The sequence below is a fragment of the Apodemus sylvaticus genome, chromosome 2 (assembly GCF_947179515.1).
Source record: "Apodemus sylvaticus chromosome 2, mApoSyl1.1, whole genome shotgun sequence".
Classification (NCBI taxonomy): Eukaryota; Metazoa; Chordata; class Mammalia; order Rodentia; family Muridae; genus Apodemus; species Apodemus sylvaticus.
The window spans coordinates 61322703-61346558 of record NC_067473.1 but is presented as its reverse complement, the minus strand read 5'-3'; the positions used below and the strand labels follow the sequence as shown (position 1 = coordinate 61346558).

General features: G+C 41.6%; 1 protein-coding gene across 3 annotated transcripts in view; it reads left to right on the top strand.

Moving 5' to 3' along the window:
* Positions 1–23856, top strand: part of Dgki (diacylglycerol kinase iota) — a 453557-nt gene that overhangs the window by 137597 nt on the left and 292104 nt on the right. For all 3 annotated transcript variants that reach the window (XM_052173449.1, XM_052173448.1, XM_052173450.1), the window contains exon 2: positions 17890–17998. In XM_052173449.1, coding sequence (XP_052029409.1) covers positions 17890–17998 — 109 coding nt within the window. The remainder of the gene's footprint in view (positions 1–17889; positions 17999–23856) is intronic.

Here is a 23856-nt window from a genome sequence, read left to right as displayed (position 1 = left end):
GAGACTTCATGTGGTCACATGTCTTGGAAAGATTTTTATTCACCCTCATAATTTTGTGTCAATTCAAGACAGATATTTTTCTTGTGAAGTTTCAGGCCTGTGTGATCTTTGAGGTCTGGCTTCTCTTTCTCTCCTTCCCTACCCTCATTTTAAACTCTGTTGAGAGAACAGTCCATAAATGCTTAGAAACAAATGATTCTGTTCAGGAACTTTCCCCCTGTGCTCATGTCCTCAAGGGTTTTCCCCAGTTTCTTTTCTATTAGTTTTAGTGTGTCTGGTTTTATGTGGAGGTCCTTGATCAACTTGGAATTGAATTTAGTACAAGGAGAAAAGAATGGATCAGTTGGCATTCTTCTGCATTCTGACCTCCAGTTGAACCAGCACCATTTGTTGAAAAGGCTATCTTTTTTCCACTGGATGTTTTCCGCTCCTTTGTCAAAGATCAAGTGACCATAGGTGTGTGGATTCATTTCTGGGTCTTCAATTCTATTCCATTGGTCCACTTGCCTGTCACTGTGCCAATACCATGTAGTTTTTAACACTATTGCTCTGTAGTATTGCTTTAGGTCTGGGATACTGATTCCCCCAGAAGTTCTTTTACTGTTGAGAATAGTTTTAGCTATCCTGGGTTTTTTGTTATTCCAGATGAAATTGAGAATTGCTTTTTCTAACTCTGTGAAGAACTGAGTTGGGATTTTGATGGTGATTGCATTGAATCTGTAGATTGCTTTTGGCAAGATGGCCATTTTAACTATATTAATCCTGCCAATCCATGAGCATGGAAGATTTTTCCATTTTTCTGAGGTCTTCAATTTCCTTCTTCAGAGACCTGAAGTTCTTCTCATATAGATCTTTCACTTGTTTGGTTAGAGTCACACCAAGATACTTTATGTTGTTTGAGGCTTTTGTGGAGGGTGTCATTTCCCTAACTTCTTTCTCAGCCTGCTTATCATTTGAGTTTAGGAAGGCAACTGATTTACTTGAGTTGATTTTGTAACCAGCCACTTTGCTGAAGTTTTTTTATCAGCTGTAGGAGTTCTCTGGTGGAGGTTTTCGGGTCACTTAAGTAGACTATCATGTCATCTTCAAATAGTGATAATTTGACTTCTTCCTTTCCAATTTGTACCCCCCTAACCTCCTTATGCTCTAAGATCAAGAATTGACAAATGGGACCTCATAAAATTACAAAGTTTCTGTAAGGCAAAGGACACTGTCAAAAGGACAAAACAGCAACCAACAAATTGGGAAAAGATTTCACCAACCCTACATGTGATAGAGGGCAAATACCCAATATATACAAAGAACTCAAGAAGTTAGACCCCAGGGAACCAAATAATCCTATTAAAAATGGGGTACAGATCTAAACAAAGAATTTTCACCTGAAGAAATTCGGATGGCTGAGAAGCACCTTAAGAAATGCTCAACATCATTAGTCATTAGGGAAATGTAGATCTAAACAACCCTAAGATTTCACCTCACACCAGTTAGAATGGCTAAGGTCAAAAACTCAGGAGATAGCAGGTGTTGGCGAGGATGTGGAGAAAGAGTAACACTCCTCCACTGCTGATGGTACAACCACTTTGGAAATCAGTCTGCCGGTTCCTCAGAAAACTGGACGTGACACTTCCGGAGGACCCTGCTATACCTCTCCTGGGCATATACCCAAAGGATTCCCCAGCATGCAATAAAGACACATGTTCCATTATGTTTATAGCGGCCTTATTTATAATAGCCAGAAGCTGGAAAGAACCCAGATGTCCCTCAATGGAGGAATGGATACAGAAAATGTGGTATATTTACACAATGGAATACTACTCAGCAATTAAAAACAATGAATTCACGAAATTTTTAGGCAAATTGTTGGATCTGGAAAATATCATTTTAAGTGAGGTAACCCAATCACAAAAGAATACACATGGAATGCAATCTCTGATAAGTGGATATTAATTAGCCCAGAAGCTCTGAATATCCAAGGCACAATTAGCATAACAAATGACTCCCATGAAGAAGTAAGGAAAGGGTACTGATCCTGGAAAGGATTGATCTAGCATTGGAGGAGAGTATCAGGACAGAGAAAAAGGAGGGAGGTGATTGGAGAATGGGTGGCGAGGAGAAGGTTTATGGGACATATGGGGAGGGGGGAACCGGGAAAGGGGAAATCATTTGGAATGTAAACAAAGAATATAGAAAATAAAAATATATAATAATAAAAAAAAGAAACAAATGATTCCCGATTGTTTTCTCTCACCTTCTGCCTGAAACCCCTGTGGCTTCCAGTCCTCATAGTGGCTCACCAGAGTGAGAAACCTAATGTCTGTGCTGCATTAGCCCCTCAATAAACCCATCCTGTTTATGAATGTGGGTTCATTCTTTTTCACATTGAGGACTCTATAGCTTTAAAAGAACTGCTTCCATTATGTAAGGTGGTTCATAGTCTCACACTCTCTGTAAGAGATAATCCTTCCTTTTTTTAGTTGAAGAAAAGGTAGTTTAAGAACTTGCCCAGAGTCATAACCTTAGCAGTGTTGCTTTGTGTTTCCATGCAGTCGATGATGGAAAAGGTGGTACCTGTCCCGGCTACAGTCCTAACACTGGATTAATCGTCAAAACCTTTGCTGTGTTCTAAGAGAGGAAATAGTGTCTGCAGCGAGCATGGCTTCTGTCCCTGTGGTCAGCCCTCTGTACCTCAGGACTATGGGGAGGGGGAGTTTTAAATTGGAAACAACATGAAAATGAACAAGATTTCAATGAGTGCGGTTATGTACTAGAATTAGAATATTGGGAGAGGGGTCATTATCTAGCAGGGAACAGGTGATAACTTGGAAAATATTTGCAAGATAAAACTCCCATTAACACTTAAATGAATTGAGTTCCAGAGTAAACTGTTTCAATTAATTGTCTTTGACTGGTCAGCAACTGGATTGGTTTCTTGTTCGATAACAAGTTATACACTTTATTCTTTTTATTTGAGAATTTTACTAGGTATATACATATTAAGAACAAGTGAAATGTATTGCAACAATGTCAACAAGATTGTAGCCACCACCTTCATTAAGATGAAAAACACTTCCTTCACCCTGGAGATGTCTCAGTGCCTCCCAGTCAACTCTCTTCTTCCATTGGCAACCAGTACTCTGATTTCTGCTACATTGGATTAGGTCCTCCTATTTCAGAACTTAAAGGATCTGTACGTAGATCTTCTCTTTTGTATCCCATGCTTTTTACGGAGTATATTGTTTTAAGATCCATCCATGATGGAAGTAGATACGGCTCCTTTTTATCTCTGAGTGTATTGTGTTGAATCAGTATGTTGTATTTCCTTTTACACATTCCCTTGGTGGGCTTCTAAGTTGTTTGTATCTTTTTTCCTTAATAATATGAACAAAGCTACCAGAAAAATTCATGTACATATTTTAATTTCTTTAATACAAACATCTAGGAGAATAATTGATTGGATCCAACTTTATATTTACATTCAACTGCATTTGAAATTGCCAAAATGTTTTTCAAAATACTTCACCATTTTGCATTTCTAACAGCACTGTGCAAGAGTTCTGGTTGTTTGGTGTTCTTGCCAATTCTTGGTGTTCTCTGCCATTTTATTTTTAATGACAGAAAATAAATTTCATTGCCGATTTGCTGTTTCCCAAATGTCTAAAATAAGTACTATTTTCTCTGAGCTGATTGGCAAGCTTCACAGGTACTTCTTTTGTGAAGTATTTCTGCAGATGTTATATATTCCATATTTTCAGTGGCTATAGAACTTTTGCCTACTATTTTATTGAGTTTCAGTACTTTTGTTACAGAATGAATTTCTTCTGGTGTACATTCTTTCTAATCAAAACTCATCTTTTAACGGGGTTAAGGCTCTTTGGCAGATGAAGCTTTGTTTTCCTCTGGCCAATTTCAAAACTCCGTATCTTTGACTTTTTAAGAGACAGATTGTAATGTTTTTCATATTAAGCTCTGTGAGTTTGTCCTTGTTGAATTTCTTAAATGTATAGATTGTGTTTCTTTTTAAAAAGAAAACAGTAATAGAGATTTTTGTTGTTATTTATTCAAATACAGTTGCTGTCTGTTTCTATTTCTGTCTTTTTGGGATATCTGTTGTAAACATGCCAGTGTGTGTTAGTTGTTCTTTCAATCTTATTATTTTAATGAGACTGAAAGTTTATATTTGTATCACCTTTGAGTATATTGATCTTTTCAACTATCACTTCTAATCTACTGTCAGGCACCTAAAGCAAAGTTTTACGTTAGTTATAGTACTTTTAATTCTAGAAATTCTATTTCCTTCTTTTTTTTTCCTCTTTACTGATAGCCCGTATTTGATAGGAGAATGTTGAATTCTTTAGACATGGCTTCTTTAAAGATAGACGTGTGCCCTTTAATACCCGAGTTTTCTAGGGGACAGTTTCTGTCCTGCTTATTTCCTTGTACTTTTTTGTTTTAATGTCTCATGAAATTTTGTCTAAAACAGGTAAGTTTGACCTCAGAGAAAATTCAGTCAATTTCACTTGTGAGCAGGACATTTGCAGAACAAGCACTGAAAGGGGATTTATTAATAAGCATGGATTTCCTTTGCCTCCAGAAGGAAGGGCTAAGATTTGACTGTCTGTATATTAGCTGTGGTGTACGGCACCAAGGAGGCCTCTGCCTGCTGCCCGTCTCTGGTGTCCTAATATCCCCCTTTGCTTCAGCCTCACAGCCTCCTGGTTTCTTTGGCTTTGTTCTGTGTTCTGAGAACAGAGCCCCACTTTTACAGAATTCCTGTACTGAAATAAGTGTAGTGCATGTATGAAGTAAGCGTATGCATGTATGATGACTTGGAGATCAGTGTCTTCTGGCCATGGGTTCACATTGTCAGTGTGTCTTCTGACCACAGGAGTGCTGAAGTCCTCTCAGACTTGTTACTGTGCCGAGGACTTGGCCCAAAATAGGCAGGTGGGCCTCTGAATTTAACTACAGACCTTGCCATCTGTATTTATGGCTTGTTATTTCGGAACATTATTTAACTACTTTGGATGCCATGTGAGGTTTCCTCCTTGTATGAACTTCTTCTGAGCATCCCATATAAGGGATCTACCCTAATTTGTATGGGTGATGGGAAATTGATGGGGTCAGGACTAGTGGCTGGTGTAGAATGCAGGGACGGACTTCTCCAGTTGCTACTTGCACCAGTTAGCTTTCTTTGTGAACTTGTTATACCCTAAAATCATCTGGGAAGAGAACCTCAATGGAGGATTGTCTATGTCAGGTTGACACATTGGCATGTCTGTGGAGGATTTTCTTAATATGGTTAATCAATGTGGAAATATACAGCCTACTGTGGGTTCCAGCATTCCCTGGTTTGGAAGTCTCTGGGCTATATACAAGTGGAATTGAGCCAAGAACAAACACATAGGTGATCATACCTGCACTTGTATTTCAATCTGCTCTTGACTAAATCTGATTAGTTAGTTAAAGCTCCTGACACTCTGACTGCCCTGTATGATAGACTGTTATCTGGAATGGCATACTTAATAACCCCTAATCCTGAAGGCTGCTTTTTATCAGGGTGTTTTATAACAACACTAGAAATGAAGTTGAACCAGTTACTAGGAACAGCTTTGCAGACTTAAATCTTTTTGAAAATTTCTATAAAGTCTCAAATAGCTTATGTTCCCAGGCTAATGTTTTTCTCCTAAATTTGTTCAATGTTGGGATATCTGTCTTCAACAGCTGAGCCCTAGGCATAAGAAAACCTCTTGCCTATGAGAAAGTGTTCCCTAGAGGTTGTCCAAGCCCACACACTAGTCGCTGTGGAGGTCAAAGGGTGTCTTTACCTTAGTTTGTGCCAATTCTGAAGGACCAGCTTGTCACCAGCTCCTCTGCTGAGGGGACCTCAGCTGATGTTTGGCAGGCACATAGTTCAGCTCCTCCCTTTGCCAGCCTTGTCATCACCATTTCTGACAGGCATTCTTCTGAAAAGTTGAAATTCTCTTTCTCAGATTGGATGTGACCCGAGCAGATGAGTGCAGGAATGCCCAGTGTACTCCCAGTGTCCAAGGAATTCTTCTTTGGAAGAAGGAGAACTTATTTCAAGTAATAATTCAGAATGTTTGAGATAGCCATAAAGCCATTCCAGAAATTCCAGGTCATAATTGGGAGCAAGAATCAAACTACCATACATTGTGGTAAATGGACACTGCTTGCTGTTTTAAACACCATTTTAATTCTATTTATTCTAATTGGCCCGAATAAAAATAGAGCCTTGTTATTCAGTAATTGACTCACATCTCAAACTCCTGTAAGTGGTAATTTTGTTGTCTCTGTATATTTGATTATTAACTGGAGACAGATAGAGGGGCTGATGATCTTGCTCCTATAAATTTAGCAGTTGGCTTGTATACAGTTGAGATGCTCTAGTTCTATAGAGTAAAAGAAAAGCTATCATCAAATAAGGTATAATCTCTTTTTAAATATTGGGTGTGTGTGTGTGTGTTGGTATGTGCTTGTGGCGTACATGTGTGTGTAGAGCCAGAGGTTTGTGCTGGGTGTCAATTGCTCTACACCTAATTGTTTAGACATGGCCCATACTTAACCAGGAGCATGAAGTTAGACTAGCTGCAAGACAGCCAGCCTGAAGGGTCCTCTTGTCCCTTCCTTGGCAGTACTAGGGTTCCAGGCACACATTGCTGTTCCTGGTGTTTTATGAGGATGCTGTGAACCCAACCTCAAGTCTTCATGTTTGCATGCCAAGCACTTTCCAAGCTTCCCAAACCGCAATCTTTTAAGCTTGAATGAAGTAATCTCTCACTTCTAGCTCAGATGTCTTTTTCCTTTTAGAATTTTCAGTTCGTATCTGTATATTGAATTTGCATCAAATTATTTCTCACTTCACTCATGCATTATCTAAATCTTTTTTGGAGTTTTTGAGAAAAATGCCTTTAAATACCATTGTTTTCTGAGGTAGAACTCCAACTGATGGTACCAGGAGTTTCATGGGGCGACAGGAAAAATCATTCAGAGGTCTGAAGTTTGAGACATCCATTGTGTTCACTGTGAGCTTGGAGTCTAGTTCTGAAGGCTGGGGGCTTGCTAAGCCCCACAAAGGAGTCCAAGAACTGAGTAGCCCAGACAATAGCAACTTGCTGTTTACCAGAGCCCAACATGCTGAGACTGTGAGGGAGAATCTGCCTTAAGGCTCTCTCATAGCTGCCCTGGGTTTGTAACCTCACCACATTCCTCTTGACTGCTGTCTTCCTGTAGCTTTTTCTTATAAGTGTGAGTCTGTGTGATATTTCCACTTTTCATGACGACACCAGTTCCAGTGCATCAGGTGTCCATTCTGGGGTGCTCATGTAAACCCAGCCCTCTCTCTGCAGACCCAGTCTCCACGGAAGGCCAGATTCTGAGGTGTTGCACACTAGGACTTTTATACAAGAAGCTGGCGGAGGGGCACAGCTCAGCCCATTGTATCATTGTATCCGTTTGTTATCCTGGAAGATAATTTTTCTCTCTTCAAATAATTCTTTAAAGAGGAAAGGCCATTAACTCCTGAGAGGATTTTAGCTAAGGAAGTTTATTGTCACAGCCTCCGTCATGCCAAGGTTGCTTTAAGGATGTGGTTATGATGAGCTCTCCATGGGAGATAGTTCTCGTCTAGCAGTAGAACTTGCATTTAGTAGTGAGTTCATTGTTATAAATTAAACATATTGTTTTTCTGCTGTGCCCATTTACATAAGATACAGTGCAACAGAGAAAGCGTGTGGCATTTGGCTTGCATGTTTATTTTCAAAATGTTGAATTAGTCTGAGGGGAAGGGTGCCCAAGTAAGATAGACAGCTTAGGGCAAAGGAATGATTTTTGTAGGCAACTAGGGGATTACTCCTCAACCTGAAGAAATTTCTCTTTGAACAGCTGTCTTTGAACTCTCTGACATGCACTGGAAGCCTGTCAGATCTCTATTGAAGACTTGAAGTGTTCAGGGGACTTAGAATATTTGAAAGCAATAAAAAGAGCACATGTTTGTTTACCCAGAGATTATCCAGTTAGCTGTAGCAGTTGCTCTGGGAACATGCCAGTAACAATAGCAGATACATTGTTGTATGTCCTGTGTGGTAGCATCCTGCAATATAAAAAATTTTTCTTCACTGTTCTCTGAGTTGGCCATGATTGTTTTCTTATGTGTATGTATATAGATATGTATGCATATGTGTATTATGTATTAGTTGGGGTTCTCTAGAGTCACAGAATTTATGGAATATATATATATATATACATATATATATGTGTATATATATATATACATATATATATATGTATATATATATATACACACACACACACACATATATATATATATATATATACATATATATATATATTAAGGGAATTTATTGTAACAATTTACAGTCTGCAGTCTAACTAACCCAACAGGGTTTAGCTGTGAATGGGAAGTCTCAGAATCTAGTATTTGCTCAGCCCCACAAGGCTAGTTGTTTCAGCTTGTCTTCTGTATAAGCTCGAATCCTGAAGAAGGTTCCAACAGATGTGCTGGCAAGTAAGTGCTAGCACTGGAAGAAAAGTGAATCTTTCTTTTACCAATGTCCTTATGTAGGCCTCCTTTAGAAGGTGTGGCCCAGGTTAAAGCTGTGTAATACTATGCCTGGATTTGGAACTTTCTGTGTCCCAGGCTGGCCTTGAACTTAGAAATTTGCTTGTCTCAGTCTCCTGGGATAAAAGGTATGTACTACCTTGCCTGCGCCTAAAGTTTTCATGGCCATTATGCCTCAAGATCCACATCAAAACCATGTATCATTCCCATGGTAAGATCAGGGTCAGAAACCTGTATTTCCTAGCCTCATGATATGAATCACAGGTGTGCCCTCCATTTCTGCATTGCAGTTCATTCCAGATGTAGTCAAGTTGACAACCAGGAATATAACCATCACCATCCATGCCTTGCCAACTTGACACAAATCATATCTCATGTCCAAATGAAACAATTACCATGTCGTATTGCAAACTTAGAAGAGGTCAGTGCTCTTTGGGAACACCCTTTTAGTATCTCAACTTAAATACTAATTGATATTCTCTTAATTGATGTTAAAGACATTGGGAGAAAGTACAAATATCTATACAATTGTGTTCCTAGAAAATAAGACAGAAGCACTCATACTATTTATAATCCTTGTTTCTGCAACTGGTCACATGGTCTTAGATGGCATTTGTAACTACCTTCCTCTATTACCGGTTCTATATTTCCTCCACCCTCTGCAAGCACCTCAGCAGGCCTTGACTCTTTTCCTGGAGGAGTGACCCATACCTTCATTCTTGATGTCTCTGCGCCCTTTGTCATCCTGCTTGGATTAGGCTGTTGTAGTTCCTTATTGACTTTAATCACAGGACATGGTAGTATTGAAGATGCTCTAAAGGATCTCCTGTACTCTAGACATAATCCTTCTTACCTCCATTGTGGAGAGGCAATCCAGTTTCTCCATGATAACTGGATCTATCATGCCCAACACTGTTATTCCTTTCTTAGCCTGTTGGTTTAGGGCATTAGAAGCCCAAAATGACCAGGGGGAAGTCTGAGCTTCCAGTTCACTGGAATGTTTGTTGTAGCTCCTGGAGGAGCACTCCCTTCTATGTAACCAAAATTTCAGGCTAGCAGAACTTAGGGTTGTGGGAACAGGAAGAAAAACTTTCCTAGAGGGTCACTAGGAGTTATAGTAAGTAGAACTATTCCCTTTTCTACCCCTTGATTTCTGGACCAGTGGATTGTGGGTATAGGAGAAACTGTAGTGTGTGTGTGTGTGTGTGTGTGTGTGTGTGTGAGTTTGTATGTCTTTGCACATATGAAAATTAAAACTAAAAAAGTTAAGATTTACCTATTGGTAAGGTGAATTGCCATCTTTTTTGAATATTATCTTTTACATTTCTTTACTTCAAAAGTATAATATATTTTGATCATATTCTTTTCCTTCCCCAGATCATCTCATAATCCTTTCCACCTCTCTACCCAACTTTATATACCCTTCCCCTCTCTCTTTCTCCCTCAGAAACAAAAGTCTCAAAAATTAGAAAACAAACATCAGAACAAATATCCAATAAGCTAAAAATTAACAAAATAAAAGTGCACAAAATGGAGTCCATTCTGTCCTGCTACCTATTCCTGAGCTTGCGACCTATTCTGCAGAGCCCCTGATATATATATATATATATATATATATATATATATATATATATATATATATACACTGTATATACAGTGACTATCTTTTGGAATAAAACTGATAAATTCCCTTTCCCAGAAAATATCAGTTTGCAAATAGCTCCTTGGTAGGGGGTGGGGTGGGGTCCTTATGTCCACTTCTCCTTCTTAGTGCTGGAATTTTGTTTGGCTTGATCCTGTGTAGGTCTAGTCTGTACTGTCAGACTCTATCTATTCATGTGTCTATCAGTCTTGTTGTGTCTGTAAGGTGCTGTGTCCTTGGAATCTTCTACCACTTTTGACTCTTACAATCTTTCTGTCTCCTCTTCCGTGTAGATGAGTGAGCCTTGAGGGGAGGCGGTGATGAAGACATCTATTTAAGACTGACAATTGCCCCAGAGTTTCCCTCACATTATCTAGTTGTGGGTTTCTGTGGTTGTTGTTCTCTGCTGTGAGCAGCAACCTTTCTGATGAGAGCTGACTGAGGCACTAATCTGTCTAGAGTCTTAGTTGTCTCTTTCTTACATTCCAAGTTGTGCCCTTAATCTGCACCTTCTAATACCTTCCTCTTCTTTGTTGAAGCTTGTATTCACATTGTGGAGGTAGGTCATGCATAGTTAAGAGAACTAGGAGACAGGTAGAGAAAGGGCTAGTTTTGTAGTCATTTGGTATGACTGTGTGTGCTGTCAGGGTCCCAAGAAAGTGTGGAATTGAGTAACAGGATAAAGCATTCACAGGAAGGTGTTAAATTCCCTGGTTCACATTCATTTGGCTCTCTTGCTGTGCATATGGCCTTGGGCAAGTAGCTTAACTGTTCTTACTCCAAATTAGGGGTAATGAACTGTTTTAAGGGACCCATAAGATATGTAAAATGATTTAAAATGGTAAAATATGTTTGTGAGCTTTTCATAGGCAGTAACTTAGGTCAGTTTAATTCATTCGTGAATCTACACATCTAGGACAGTGCTTAGCATAAAATAAATGCATTGTTGGCTGAATGAATATGTTAATGAATACAGAAAATTCTATATGGACAATATAGAAATATAGAATGAGTAGGAAATAGGCTCAGTTGCTTTAGTAGGCACAGTAGTCTAAGACTGCATGGCTCTGTGACTGTGGTGCTCAGCTGGGGATATATCAGAAGTTCTCAGAAGCCTGGATTTTCTTTTTTCCTCCCCCTCCCCCTCCCCTTTCTCCTTCCCCCTCCATCCTTTCCCTCTCCCCCTTCCCCCTCCCTCCTTTCCCCATCTTCCTCCCCCCTCCCCCTCCCCTTCCTCTCCCCCTCATCCTCCTCTTCCTCCTCCCTATCTTCCTATTCCTTCTTGTGCCGAGGACTGAATCCAAGGCCCTGCACATGCTAGGTTACATGTTTATTCTACCATTGAGCTATGCCCAGCCTTCTAGAGGACTTTTAAAGGGACCAGCTCAAACTCCACTGTGGGCAAGAGTTCAGCATCTCTGTCTTACTGTTTTAGAAGGAATCACAGAGTACCAAAGTCTGTGTCTACAGGTATATTGTTTAGACGGTTCAATGCAACAGTGATTTTCTGACTGAACTTAGGACACTAAGTTCTACCTTTTTTTTCCCCAGTGATAATTACATCCTTGAAGTTGTTGATGTGCATTTAAAATAGTCAAAAGCTACTTTGAATTTATATGCAATGTAGAGTAAGACTTTGGCTCAAGTAATCACACAGTTTGCTCCCCTACATAAAATCATGGGTGGAATATTTACATTTATTTGGAGCTTGGGACTGGTTCTCACTGTGTGGACTATTAGCATTTTGGGCTGTTTGTGCATGTTAATTGAGAAACAGTATAGTTTGCCTTGGATAAAAGCAAATAGGGTCTACATGACATGAAGAAAAGTATACTCCCACTCCTGTGTGTGTGTGTGTGTGTGTGTATGTGTGTGTGTGTGTGTGTCTGTGTGCGCACACATTTCTTTGAGTGTTTGGGGGTACTGGGTATTAAACTCAGAGCCTCACACATACTAGACAAGTACTCTCCCACTGAACTGCATTGCCAGTTCCACAGGATGTCTGTTGAGGCACTTGGGGAATGTGACCAAGGAACAGAGTAGCTTTTTAGATAGCTGACTCCTTTCTAGAATGTTGAGATGAATGCATAAGTATCTCCTCCCAGTCTTTAGATGTCCTGGACAAACCACACTCTCCATTCTGTGACATTTCACTACTCAATACACAGAAGTCTTATTGTCATGTATTAGACTCCCAGAGAGTGCTGTGGGTGGCTTTACTCTGAGAGTCATGTCAGTTGACAGGATAGTAGATTGAAATTTAGAAATGGATTCCAAGAGGGTACCGTGGCTGAATAGTCAGTCTTGCATGTCTTCCTGTGCATTTTAGAAGATTTTCTTTATGTATTTATGCTACATATTTCTTTGAGTGAGTACTTTATAAAAAATTACTAGTATCCTTGCGAGAGGTGGCGGTACATGCCCCAGTACTTGGGAGGCAGGTGCAAAAGGATCTCTGAGTGTTAGGCCATCCTGGTCTACTTAGTTCAGGCAAGTCAACTAGCCTGAACTAGTCTAAAAACATGATCATTCTCATAAGTCCTTTTTAAACAAGACAGTGGGATGCCAGTCCAGTGCTATCTTCATACCAAGAAGATGAGCTGTTCCTATAATTTCAATGTTAGCTTTGGGGGGGGGGGTGTACTTACTTTTTAGTCCCCTCTTCCCTTTCCTCTTCCCCTTCTCCTTTCCCGTCTCATCCACTCCCTCTCTCCCTTCCTCCCTTCTTCCTTCCTTACCTCCCTCCTTTCCTCCTTCTCTCCCTTCTTTCTTATGAGATGGCTTGGTCCAGGTCTTGGATACCTTTGACTTAGCTACCCTCCCTCCTCTACTTCCCCAGTGCAAGGATTACAAGCATGCACTAGCAGGCCTGGATTGAAGGCCAGATTCTATCTCATCCATGTCTCTCTCTCTCTCTCTCTCTCTCTCTCTCTCTCTCTCTCTCTCTGTGTGTGTGTGTTTGTGTGTCTGTCTGTCTGTCTGTCTGTATACCTGCCTGCCTGCCTGTCAGTCTGTCTATCCCTGTCTGTCTTTCTGCCTGTCTGCCTGTCTGTCTGACTGTCTGTCTATTGTAGATTGAAATTTAGAAATGGATTCCAAGAGGGTACCGTGGCTGAATACTCAGTCTTGCATGTCTTCCTGTGCATTTTAGAAGATTTTCTTTATGTATTTATGCTACATATTTCTTTGAGTGAGTACTTTATAAAAAATTACTAGTATCCTTGCGAGAGGTGGCGGTGCATGCCCCAGTACTTGGGAGGCAGGTGCAAAAGGATCTCTGAGTGTTAGGCCATCCTGGTCTACTTAGTTCAGGCAAGTCAACTAGCCTGAACTAGTCTAAAAACATGATCATTCTCATAAGTCCTTTTTAAACAAGACAGTGGGATGCCAGTCCAGTGCTATCTTCATACCAAGAAGATGAGCTGTTCCTATAATTTCAATGTTAGCTTTGGGGGGGTGTGTACTTACTTTTTAGTCCCCTCTTCCCTTTCCTCTTCCCCTTCTCCTTTCCCGTCTCATCCACTCCCTCTCTCCCTTCCTCCCTTCTTCCTTCCCTCCTTACCTCCCTCCTTTCCTCCTTCTCTCCCTTCTTTCTTATGAGATGGCTTGGTCCAGGTCTTGGATACCTTTGACTTAGCTACCCTCCCTCCTCTACTTCCCCAGTGCAAGGATTACAAGCATGCACTAGCAGGCCTGGATTGAAGGCCAGATTCTATCTCATCCATGTCTCTCTCTCTCTCTCTCTCTCTCTCTCTCTCTCTCTCTCTCTCTCTCTCTCTCTCTGTGTGTGTGTCTGTCTGTCTGTCTGTCTGTCTGTCTGTCTGTATACCTGCCTGCCTGCCTGTCAGTCTGTCTATCCCTGTCTGTCTTTCTGCCTGTCTGCCTGTCTGTCTGACTGTCTGTCTATTAGTGTTTACAACAGTCTCCCTGTATCCATAGTCCTCTTTGGCTTTGAATGTACCACTTCCCCTTCACATTCTGCATGCTGGGATTAAGGCCCTGGCAAGTGTCACCATACCCAGCTGCATTTACTTTAAAGAACTTCTTTGAAGGATTTTGGACCCTTTCAGCAAAGAACATCTCTGAGGTATAAAGCCTGGGACATTATTCAAATCATCCTAACTGGATTTCTCCAGCCCTGATCGAATCAGCAAGCTCTTTTGCTAAGCTTCTTGGTCAAGTTCATTCATTAATTCAGAAGGCATTTATTGAATATTTGCAGAGTCTAACTCAGGGCCAGATGTAACAAGATTAGTGGATGAATGAAGTCCTGTCCTTTAGGAGTTTATCGTCTTTACTGAATGAAGGGAACGCAATGATAAAATGCCATTTAAGATATATGATGGCTTTTGTACTAGAAATGTATTCTCAGACTTTCACATCAGGTAATTGACATCAATATGACTTTATGCCCCGGAAACTGAACTATGAAGTATTTTCTTTACATATTTATATCACAGTTAATATTACAGTTCTTTTCAGATATGCTCTTGTGAGAATACTCATTCCCCACAAAGTAATGTTGTCAAGTTAATAGAATCTTTGGCATTTCATGATTTGCAGTCTGTGCATTTGGGAGGATTCTGAGCAGTGCCGAGGATGTGAAGTTGAACCCTAATTTTATTGTTTAATTAGAGCGAATTGTAGCTACAACTGTTGCCCTCACCCTTTCCAGTCACAAGCATGCTTCGTCAGAGTTTCATGTCATCTTCTACCACTGTGATGGATGTAAATAGAAAGGAGCCCTTCCTCCCTCGCTGGTTTTAGTTGAGGTCTTGCATATAATTGAATTCCTTTCCTCTTTGAAGGAAAATGTCTATTCATGTATGAGCTATTAGAAAAAATGATGATCTGCTGTTTAGAAGAGTAGAAAGCTGAAATTAGAAGTGCCTTTCACACCCTGATATTTTCTAATTATAATTTTCTCTCTTCCATCTTTTATATATTGAATTTTCTAAGATGTACCTTTGGCCACAGACTGCTAATCTGCTTACAGTGGCCTCTTAACCCATTTCCCTCCTAATTAATGTTTGTATGTGCAGTGTTTGTACTATTTCCTTCAGTTACAAATTCAGCCTTTAATTTGTGTCCATAATGGGGAATAAATAAGAAATAAACAAAAGACCTAGTTGCTTCTTTTCACAGGCTAGAAAAGCATATTCTTTGATGGGAGTCCCAGGGGAGTACTGTCTAGATCTCGGTACGACAAGGTTCTGTATTGTAGGGATGCCTTGTGTACTGATTCAGCAGTTTTGGCAGCTTGCTGCCAGGTCAGGCACAACTGCTTCCTAGTTATGGAGGGTGATGAAACTCAGGCTGTCACGTCCACAGGTGCCCAGGAACAGAACTCACTTCTTGAGGAGTTTCTACCAAGACCTGACAATGGAATTTTATTTCTTTCTCTTCCTCCTTCTTCTCCTCCTCCCCGACTCCTTGATCTTTCCCCTTCTACCTTGTTTCCTTTCCTTCTTTTTCCTAACCACAACTTTCTAAGATAGTTCGTGAAACTCTGAAAGATTTGTTTTTCTCTTTTTCATCTAAAATTTTAGAATTCTTCAGCCATCCTATGGCTTTATGCGTGGAGTGTGTGTGTGTGTGTGAAGTCTAAACTCAAGGTTTTATTCACTTTCCTCCTCACTTCCTTCCCATCTCACTCTCTCCTCCTCTTTCTTCTTTCTTTCCCTCTCTCCATCCCTCCCTTTCTTCCTCCCTCCCTCACCTCTCCTTCTTTCTTTCTCTCCCCCTCACTCTCTTCCTCTTTCCCTCCCCGTTCCTCCCTCCTATCTTTCCTTCATTATCTCCCTTGCCCTCTTGCCCACAATACTATTTTAACCAGAGACGTTCATATATAGTTACATTTTGATTCTGACTAAGTTGCCCAGGCTAGCCTCAAAGTTGTTATGTAGCCTATGCAGGCTTTGAGATTATACTCCATCTATATCAGCCTCTTGCTATAGACGTTTTTAAGCACTTAAATTTAGTTTGTGAGAACCCTTGAAGACCTAAAGGTATAACTTTTGGTTTCTGAATCTACAAAGCCAGGAGGTGTTTGTTTGCTTGTTTTATTTTGTTTTGCTTTAATGGGGAAAACTGGTTTAGCATTAATGGGAGGACTTTGAAGGTAGAGAAAAACTCTATGAACCATGGCAGAGAACGTCCCTCAGTATGGGGTGGGGGGAACCTCTGTGAGAGAGGGATTTCTACAGAAGATTCTCTCCCCATCTCTTTCCTCCTCGTGCCTTTGTTTCTTGTATTATGTTAGACTATCTTAGCACATTCAAATGTCTACTTACCATTTCTTTTCTAAGCCAGGGTCTTGCTATGTAGCCAAGGTTAGCCTTGGACTTTCTGTCTTCAGATCCTCCTGCCCCTGTCTTCTGAGCTAAGGCTTGGATGCCGGGCCTGGGTCACCACACCTGGCCACTGTTCCTCTCATAAGCATATGACTAGAGGACATTGGATGTACTTTGTCACGAGGTTCCAAAAATGGATGATGTTTAACTACCTATCTTTGAGAACACGAGGAAAGGGAACCCTGACTGAACTGTCTTCTTTCAAGAATTCCACCCCTCCGATGAGTCTGGGGAATTATGGAGGGCTAATGTGTTGCCTGAAGCCTGCATTGGAAAAGCCTCCAGCAAGCTGGTTGTGATAATTTCCAACTGCTGAAGACTGGTTTCTGGAAACTTCCTGGATAGGATTCCAAGAGTCCCTAAAAGAAACCCATAGAATGGGCCACTGCTGAGATCTCTGACATACACACAGAAACCAGTGCTGGCCCATGTTTCTTCTTGAGTGTGGAGAACTACTCTTCTTGCCTAACTTGACCAATCATTCATAGGTGGAGTCTGGCTAGGTCAGAACATGAAAAGATGTCCCCTGCCCTTTAGGACATAACACATCCTTCGCTGTCTGCTCCTAGCCCTTCATCTTTCTACTGTAAGCACCTCTCCCTCAGAGGCGCTGCCGTGAGGGCGTTCACAGCACCTGTGCCCCTGTTGCTTCCCTCTCTGCTCCTCTGGCTGAGGGTTCCCTTGCTTGGGCTCGGGGTGGCTGAAGAAGTGTAGGTTCTTGCAGATGCAAGTCTTTTCACATTGAGAGAGGTCAGCTCCATGGGCAGTGGTGTGGTCCTCAGCAAGGAGAAGGAAAATGCTCTCAGAAGAAGGGAGTGAACAGACTTCCATTGGCAACCAGACTTCTGTGCTGGGCTGGGCAGTAGGGTTGCACCGGAGGAGGTTGCTTCTATTTCCTCTGTGACAACTTGAATTACTTTCCAATGTCATAAGTACCCGCCATTCTTTTCTCTGTAAGTGGTGAGGCTCCACTCTTGCCCTCCACCCTGAAAAGAAGTTGAGATTTTAGCTTCTAGCCCTGTAGTCCCATTATAAAACAGCCTCCTCACATTTTCTGATTTGGGGGGATTTGTTCCTGTCTATCCCCGTAGAGGTGTATCTCGGCCACAGTTATAAAGGATTTTGGATACTAGAGACTCACTCATTTTGCTCTGGTATAGATTCTACCCAACAGGGAGGTTATGAGCTCTGTACAAGTTTCTCATGTCTGTGTATTCATATGTCACATATGCTTGTCTGTCTGTATACATTTATTTATTTATTTATTTATTTATTTATTTATTTTCTTGCTGCAGGAAAGCTATTTCCCGGACAGGCCTCCAGCATCTGGCTCCCGCACATCCTCTCGGTCTTCCCGTGGCAAATGGTCCAGCAAAGGAGCCCAGAGCGACTCTGGACTGGAGCGTAGGTGTCTGCTGTTTTGTGTTTGTCTTTAGTTGTTTTTGTCCTGTTTTGTTGTCTCCTTCCAGGTTAAGTTCAGTTCCCTGCTGTGTTTTTCTCATCGAACATGTCTTCTGAAAGTTTGCAGTGGTTAAATTAGCGAGCTCACTAACTGTGGGCTGGAAGCCATCTGACTTCTGAAGCCACATGTGGGACCCTGCTATCTCAACAATGAGCAGAATAGACTCATCCATTGTCCTTTTCTGTTCTGGGAAGAGATCCATGTGGGAAAGAAAGGGAGTAGTTAGTTGTTTAACCTATTAAAACATAAAAAACATACATATTTATGTGGTGTTTTGACACATGTACACGGGTATAGGTATAGAGTGAAACACATCTACTCAGACATTTATCAGTTATTTGTGCTAGAAACCATCTAAATCCCTTTTCTAGCCTTCTACAAAAGAATATACTGTATTATCTGGTTAATAGTATAAAGAAATACTCATTGCTTATGGTCACTCTACTGTGAAATGGTATCTAACTATGACTTACTATCCATTGAAGAATCTTCCCCTAGATTATCTCCCGTCTCTCCCAGCCTCTACTAACCACTGACTAATTCTCAGTGTAAGATAATGCTCCTAATCATTAACGTACAGGTGAGATGGCACAGTATTCTACTTCCTGTGCCTCGCTGATTTGACTACACCCAAATCTCCAACTCCATCTATTATAAATAACAGGATTTTTTTCTTCTGTGTAGAGAAGCAATGTTCCACCCCACATTCTTTCCGACAGATAATATGACATTTTATTGAGCTGAAATGTCCCACATAGCATCCTTAGCAAGGGTCATGGACCATAAAAAGTAAGCTCTGATTTTCATGTTGGCCTACAAGGATTTTGGGTTGAACTACACCTTGAAATCGTGCCCATTAACAGTGCCTGTGTATGTTTGGCAAATCTTATTTCCACAGTCTTTCAGCTTGGCAGAAGTGAAATCCTTTAGAGGGACTTACTGTCAGGTATACTGGTAGACACTTCTTCCATAAGCCAATGACACAGTCTGACAAATAGAAAAAGGGTTGTCTGGTAGCAAATGGGACTTACCCTCTGCTTCCAGTGGAGGAGGATGAGAAATACTCATTTCATTTTTGATGCTCTTAAGCCTGAAATTATTAGAACGCTAGTTAAATATTGGCACAAATATAATGTTATGTCTTGCCACTAAGTCATCTGAATGCTTTCTGGGTCAGGAAAGAAGCCATTGCAAAATCTTCCTGCCTCCATTTCTGCTTCTAATTAATATTGTAACACATACAGTCACCCAGGACTTTGAAACATATGAAGTGGAAGGGATCTCCAAGGCTTTTCTGTATAGTACTGGTTTGAACCTAGGCTCTTACATGGGCTTGTCAAGACACCCCCAGTGAACTATGTTCTGAGCCCACACTTTGACTTATTTTCAGAGAAAACATGTTTCTCTGTAGCCCAGTCTTGCTCAGAATACATTCTGTGACCCGAGCTGACCTTGAACCCCTGAGGATTGGAGATACTTGACACCAGCTCCAGCTTCCCAACTCTTTATAAAAAGTGTAACCCACTTTAGGAATAGACTGTGTTTCCCTTGTGATATAAATTCTTTTCCTTCTTTTATTTTTTATTACTTAATAAAAGGCATTCATATCCTTCTGGTAAGTTTCATCTGTTCTAAATTAGATTTTTTGAATTTTTTTCGAATCAGGTAACTCTTACCTTTTACCAGTCAGTACATACAAGTGTGTGGGCAAGTTGCATTTTTTTTTGTGGGAGGAGGGTTACATGAGTGTAGAGGCCAGAGGTCTACCTTCTGTGTCACTCCTCAGAAGTGAGTGTTTTGTTGTTTGTTTGTTTGTTTATTGATTGATTGATTGATTGATTGATTGAAACTAGGTTTCTCATTGGCCTGGAGCTTGCCAAGTAGGCTTGGCTGGTTAGGTAGCTTCCAAGTCCCAGGTATCCACAAGTTTTTTTCCTCCCAGACACTGAGATCCTCCTGTGATAAACATCTTGCGTTCCTTCCCCTTTCTGACTAATGTGAATAGTATTTCAATGAACTGGGCAACACAGATGTCTCTTCCTGTACATAAATCAAAGGATTTACATTTCCTTTGGATATAGATCTGGGAGTGAGATTGTTAGGTAAGACTGTGGTTTCCTTTCCCCACTTTTTTGTTTTGTTTTTTGTTTTGCTTTTTGAAGAACATTCATCATGTTCTGGCTATGCCTGCTACCATTCCCAACAGTCACAAACAGGAGTCCCTTTTCTCATTATCCTCTACAGTACATGAGAACTTCTATCTTTGTGATGAGAGCCATTGTTAAGGAAGCAGGCACTGTTCCATTACCCTGATGATTAGTGTTGTTTATTTTTTAAAAATATATTTGATGGTCACTTATATGCCTTCTTTTGAGACATATTGATTTAGATTTATTACCATATTTTAAGGTGGGGTATTCGTTGGTTGCTGAGTTTTCCAAGTTTTAGTGTACACACACACACACACACACACACACACACACACACACACACTGGGTATTTACCAGTGTCAGATATGCATCCTGAAATACTATCTGTCTGCTCTGCTATAGTCTGTCCCTCTGTTGCCTGTTTTCTGTGTTGTGTAGAAGTGTTTGGGTTTTACATAAATCTCTTTGCCTATTTCCCCCTTGTTTCTTGTTCTTTTGAGGCCTCTTTAGAAAATTCATCCCATCAAACTACCCTGAATCGTGTCTCCAGACCTGACACTACACATCTTCCTCTAATGTGTGTAGTGTCAGGTCTTACGTTTAAGGGTTTGGTCTCTCTAAGTTGGTGATATAGTTATCTAACAGTGCTCTCTGCTCCACCCATTTTTATTACTGTTCTTATTGCAAGGGCCATAATTTTCCTTAGCACATGTTCTCATACCTTCGTTTAGACCCAGCTGTGGGTTGATGTGTTTTTAAAGTGTGTTTGCCATAATAGAATCTCCTATGTGCTATCAGATTCTTTTCCTGCCCCTGGAAAATGCTGCCATCCTTGTTTTACATCCTGGGTGGTTTTCTTGGGATCCAGCGATGAAGAAGCTGTGATTATTTCCTTTATAGAACTAAAATTTGTTGATGGAAAGAAATTAACAGTGGGATCATAGCACAGGGATTCCTGGGCCTGGATAGTTCACGAGAGCAGTGTGTGTGTGTGTGTGTGTGTGTGTGTGTGTGTGTGTGAGGGAGAGAGAGAGAGAGAGAGAGAGAGAGAGAGAGAGAGAGAGAGAGAGAGAGACTGGGACACACAAAAAGAGTCTGGTGATGGCCGATGCTGGAAATAGTGAACAAGTGCTTTCCGTGAACTTCCTGCCTCAGCCCGTCAGGCTCGCAGGCCTCATTTTCTCATTCCCAGGGAGAGGTCTGCACCACAGCATTCATCCATGAGGAGTTTTGGCTAGTGGTGGGAGGCTAAACAAATAGGAGCTCAGGCTGGGTGTGCGTTGTGGTCTTTTGCTCCCTTTTCTCCTCCTCCCTGGTGATTGTGGGCACCCTGTGACAGCGATCTGCTGAATGTCCAGTAGGAAGGCAGAGGTATGGGACACTCCATCTCGGGGAGGCTCCAATGTGGCTCTGGGACCCACATCTCCTGGCGGCCATAGTATCCCCAGACACAAGCCCAGCACACAACGTTTAGGAAAGAGGAGATGGCTGAACAGCCTTCAGTGTCTTCTGACTTTTTCTATAAGAGCTTAAATGACTTTTGATTTAAAATGAAGGCCGTTTCCTGCCAAATATACTGGGTATTAACTGGTCAAGGAACCAAATGACAAATTCAGGAATTTCTTGACCACTTCTCTAGTACAACCCTTTCTTTTGGTTCCCCTTGGAGAAGCAGTCTGAGAACAGATCTGCTACTGCTAGCTACTGGACTGCTTTACTAATGATAAAACTTACTCAGTAATATTATTTATTAATCACTGGTTAGGCTTACAGCCTCCTAAAAGTCTCCCAAATAAACAGAATACCACAAAAAGAGATGAAATGGGAGGTGGGGTGTGAAGAATTGGGGTATAGCTCAATGGTAGAAGCCTGTGGTTTGGCTTTCCAGTACCCATACACACACCACACACACACACACACACACACACACACACACACGGACAGGTTGAGGTCCTGGTTTCATAGCATGCTGGGTAGTGGTACTTGTGAGGGTCTTGGCTCCTGTAGCAGGGCTGATGGGAACCCCTTGTTCTTCGCAGCCTCCTTGCTTCTTGCCAGAAATTCTTGCTTCATACCTCTTGAGCTCAGGGGACTAGGCACCATGTCAACACCCCGACACTCCTACACTTTAACTTTACCTGTAGTTGCATCAACTACACAACTTGAAAACAGATGTAGGTACAGCTGGAGCAAGACAGGTCAGGGTCAACCTGGATTTGGAATCTCCTTCCCAAGGGTCCTAGCTTTTGTAGAAAGGACCTCACTCTGAACCCGGCATATGTGCCAAAGTCTTCTAGGGAGCACACTTTATTCCCTTCAGAACAATGGCCACGGGCTTGGGGAAGGGGTCTGCCCCTGAGGATCATGAGTGCCGGCCAAGTGAGCACATATGAAGGTATTGTATAGCCTGAGTGGGAGCACCATCGTGGGAGACAGTTTTCATGCTTTGGGTGCATGAGTTTGATTAACTTAAGGGAATCCATCTTCCCCTTCTTCTCCCTTAGTCCCTTCCTTAGTGACACATATTCCCACATCTCCCCTGCCCCCAGTCCCCACACCACTGTAACTTATCCCGCAAAGCCCCTACCATCTCCTCTGTGATTTACTCAAGTGCTGTCCTGTGACTCTGGCTGGTCAGTCGCCTTTTCTTTATAACGTTGTCACTATTTGTTCTCACTGTCTGTACACAGGCTGTCCTCCCATGCACAACACCTCTTAATGATGGTGAATAAAAGTGTCCTGTCAGCCTTCAGTAAGGTACCCCAGTCTCTTGAGGATAACAGTGACCTCTGGACCCAACCCTGCTTATAAACTGCAGTTTCCTGTAGCTTCCCTCCCCACTCTCCCTCTCTCCCTCCCTCCCTCATCTGTCTCTGTCTCTGTGTCTTCTCTCTGTCTGTCTGTCTCTCCCTCCTTCCCTCCCTCCCTCTCTCCCTGTCTCTGCTCTGTCTCAGTCTCTGAACACCCTCCCACCCCCAGGCAGGGATCATCCCTTACCCATGCGATATCTCTCACCCCCCTCACCGTGTGTTCCTCTGCTCATAGTGAGCTTCCTTACGAACAGACAGCAGTTGGTGTTTCTTGCTTGCCTTATCTGAGACCTTTAGTTAGGGCTCTGGCTACATGGAGAGCCAGGCACTGTCTTCTGCTTTTTCTATAAAGCAGACAATGCACAACAGCCCAGGGGTTGCCTGGTGACTGATGCCAGGGCATAAATTGATTGTAATGCCTCTGCTCAGTCAATAAGAGGTGAACTAACGTATCCTTGGAAACTTATGGGAACTCGGATAGTCTCTAGTTCCTGAAAAGCTTGCTGATGTGACTCCAAAGCCAACACATAAAAGAAGCAAACATAACCTGTTTCAATGGCAAGTGACCCCGCCCCCCCTCCCATCCCTCTCAGGTCTTTCCTCTTGCAGCACAGTGAGATCATACACATGGAGAGGTTTGGTCTTTCTGCTTCTAATAGTGGCGTCTCTTCGCCCTCCCAGTGACAGCCTGTAGAGGCTGTTCCCTCTGACACCATTAAGATACATGTCAGCCAAGCCAGTTTGGGGAGGAAATAAGCTAAATTACTAGAATGGGGAGGAAGTGATGTCCAAAATAGAAACCAAAAATATTCTTGTCTCCTGGGCTGGAATCCAAGCTCT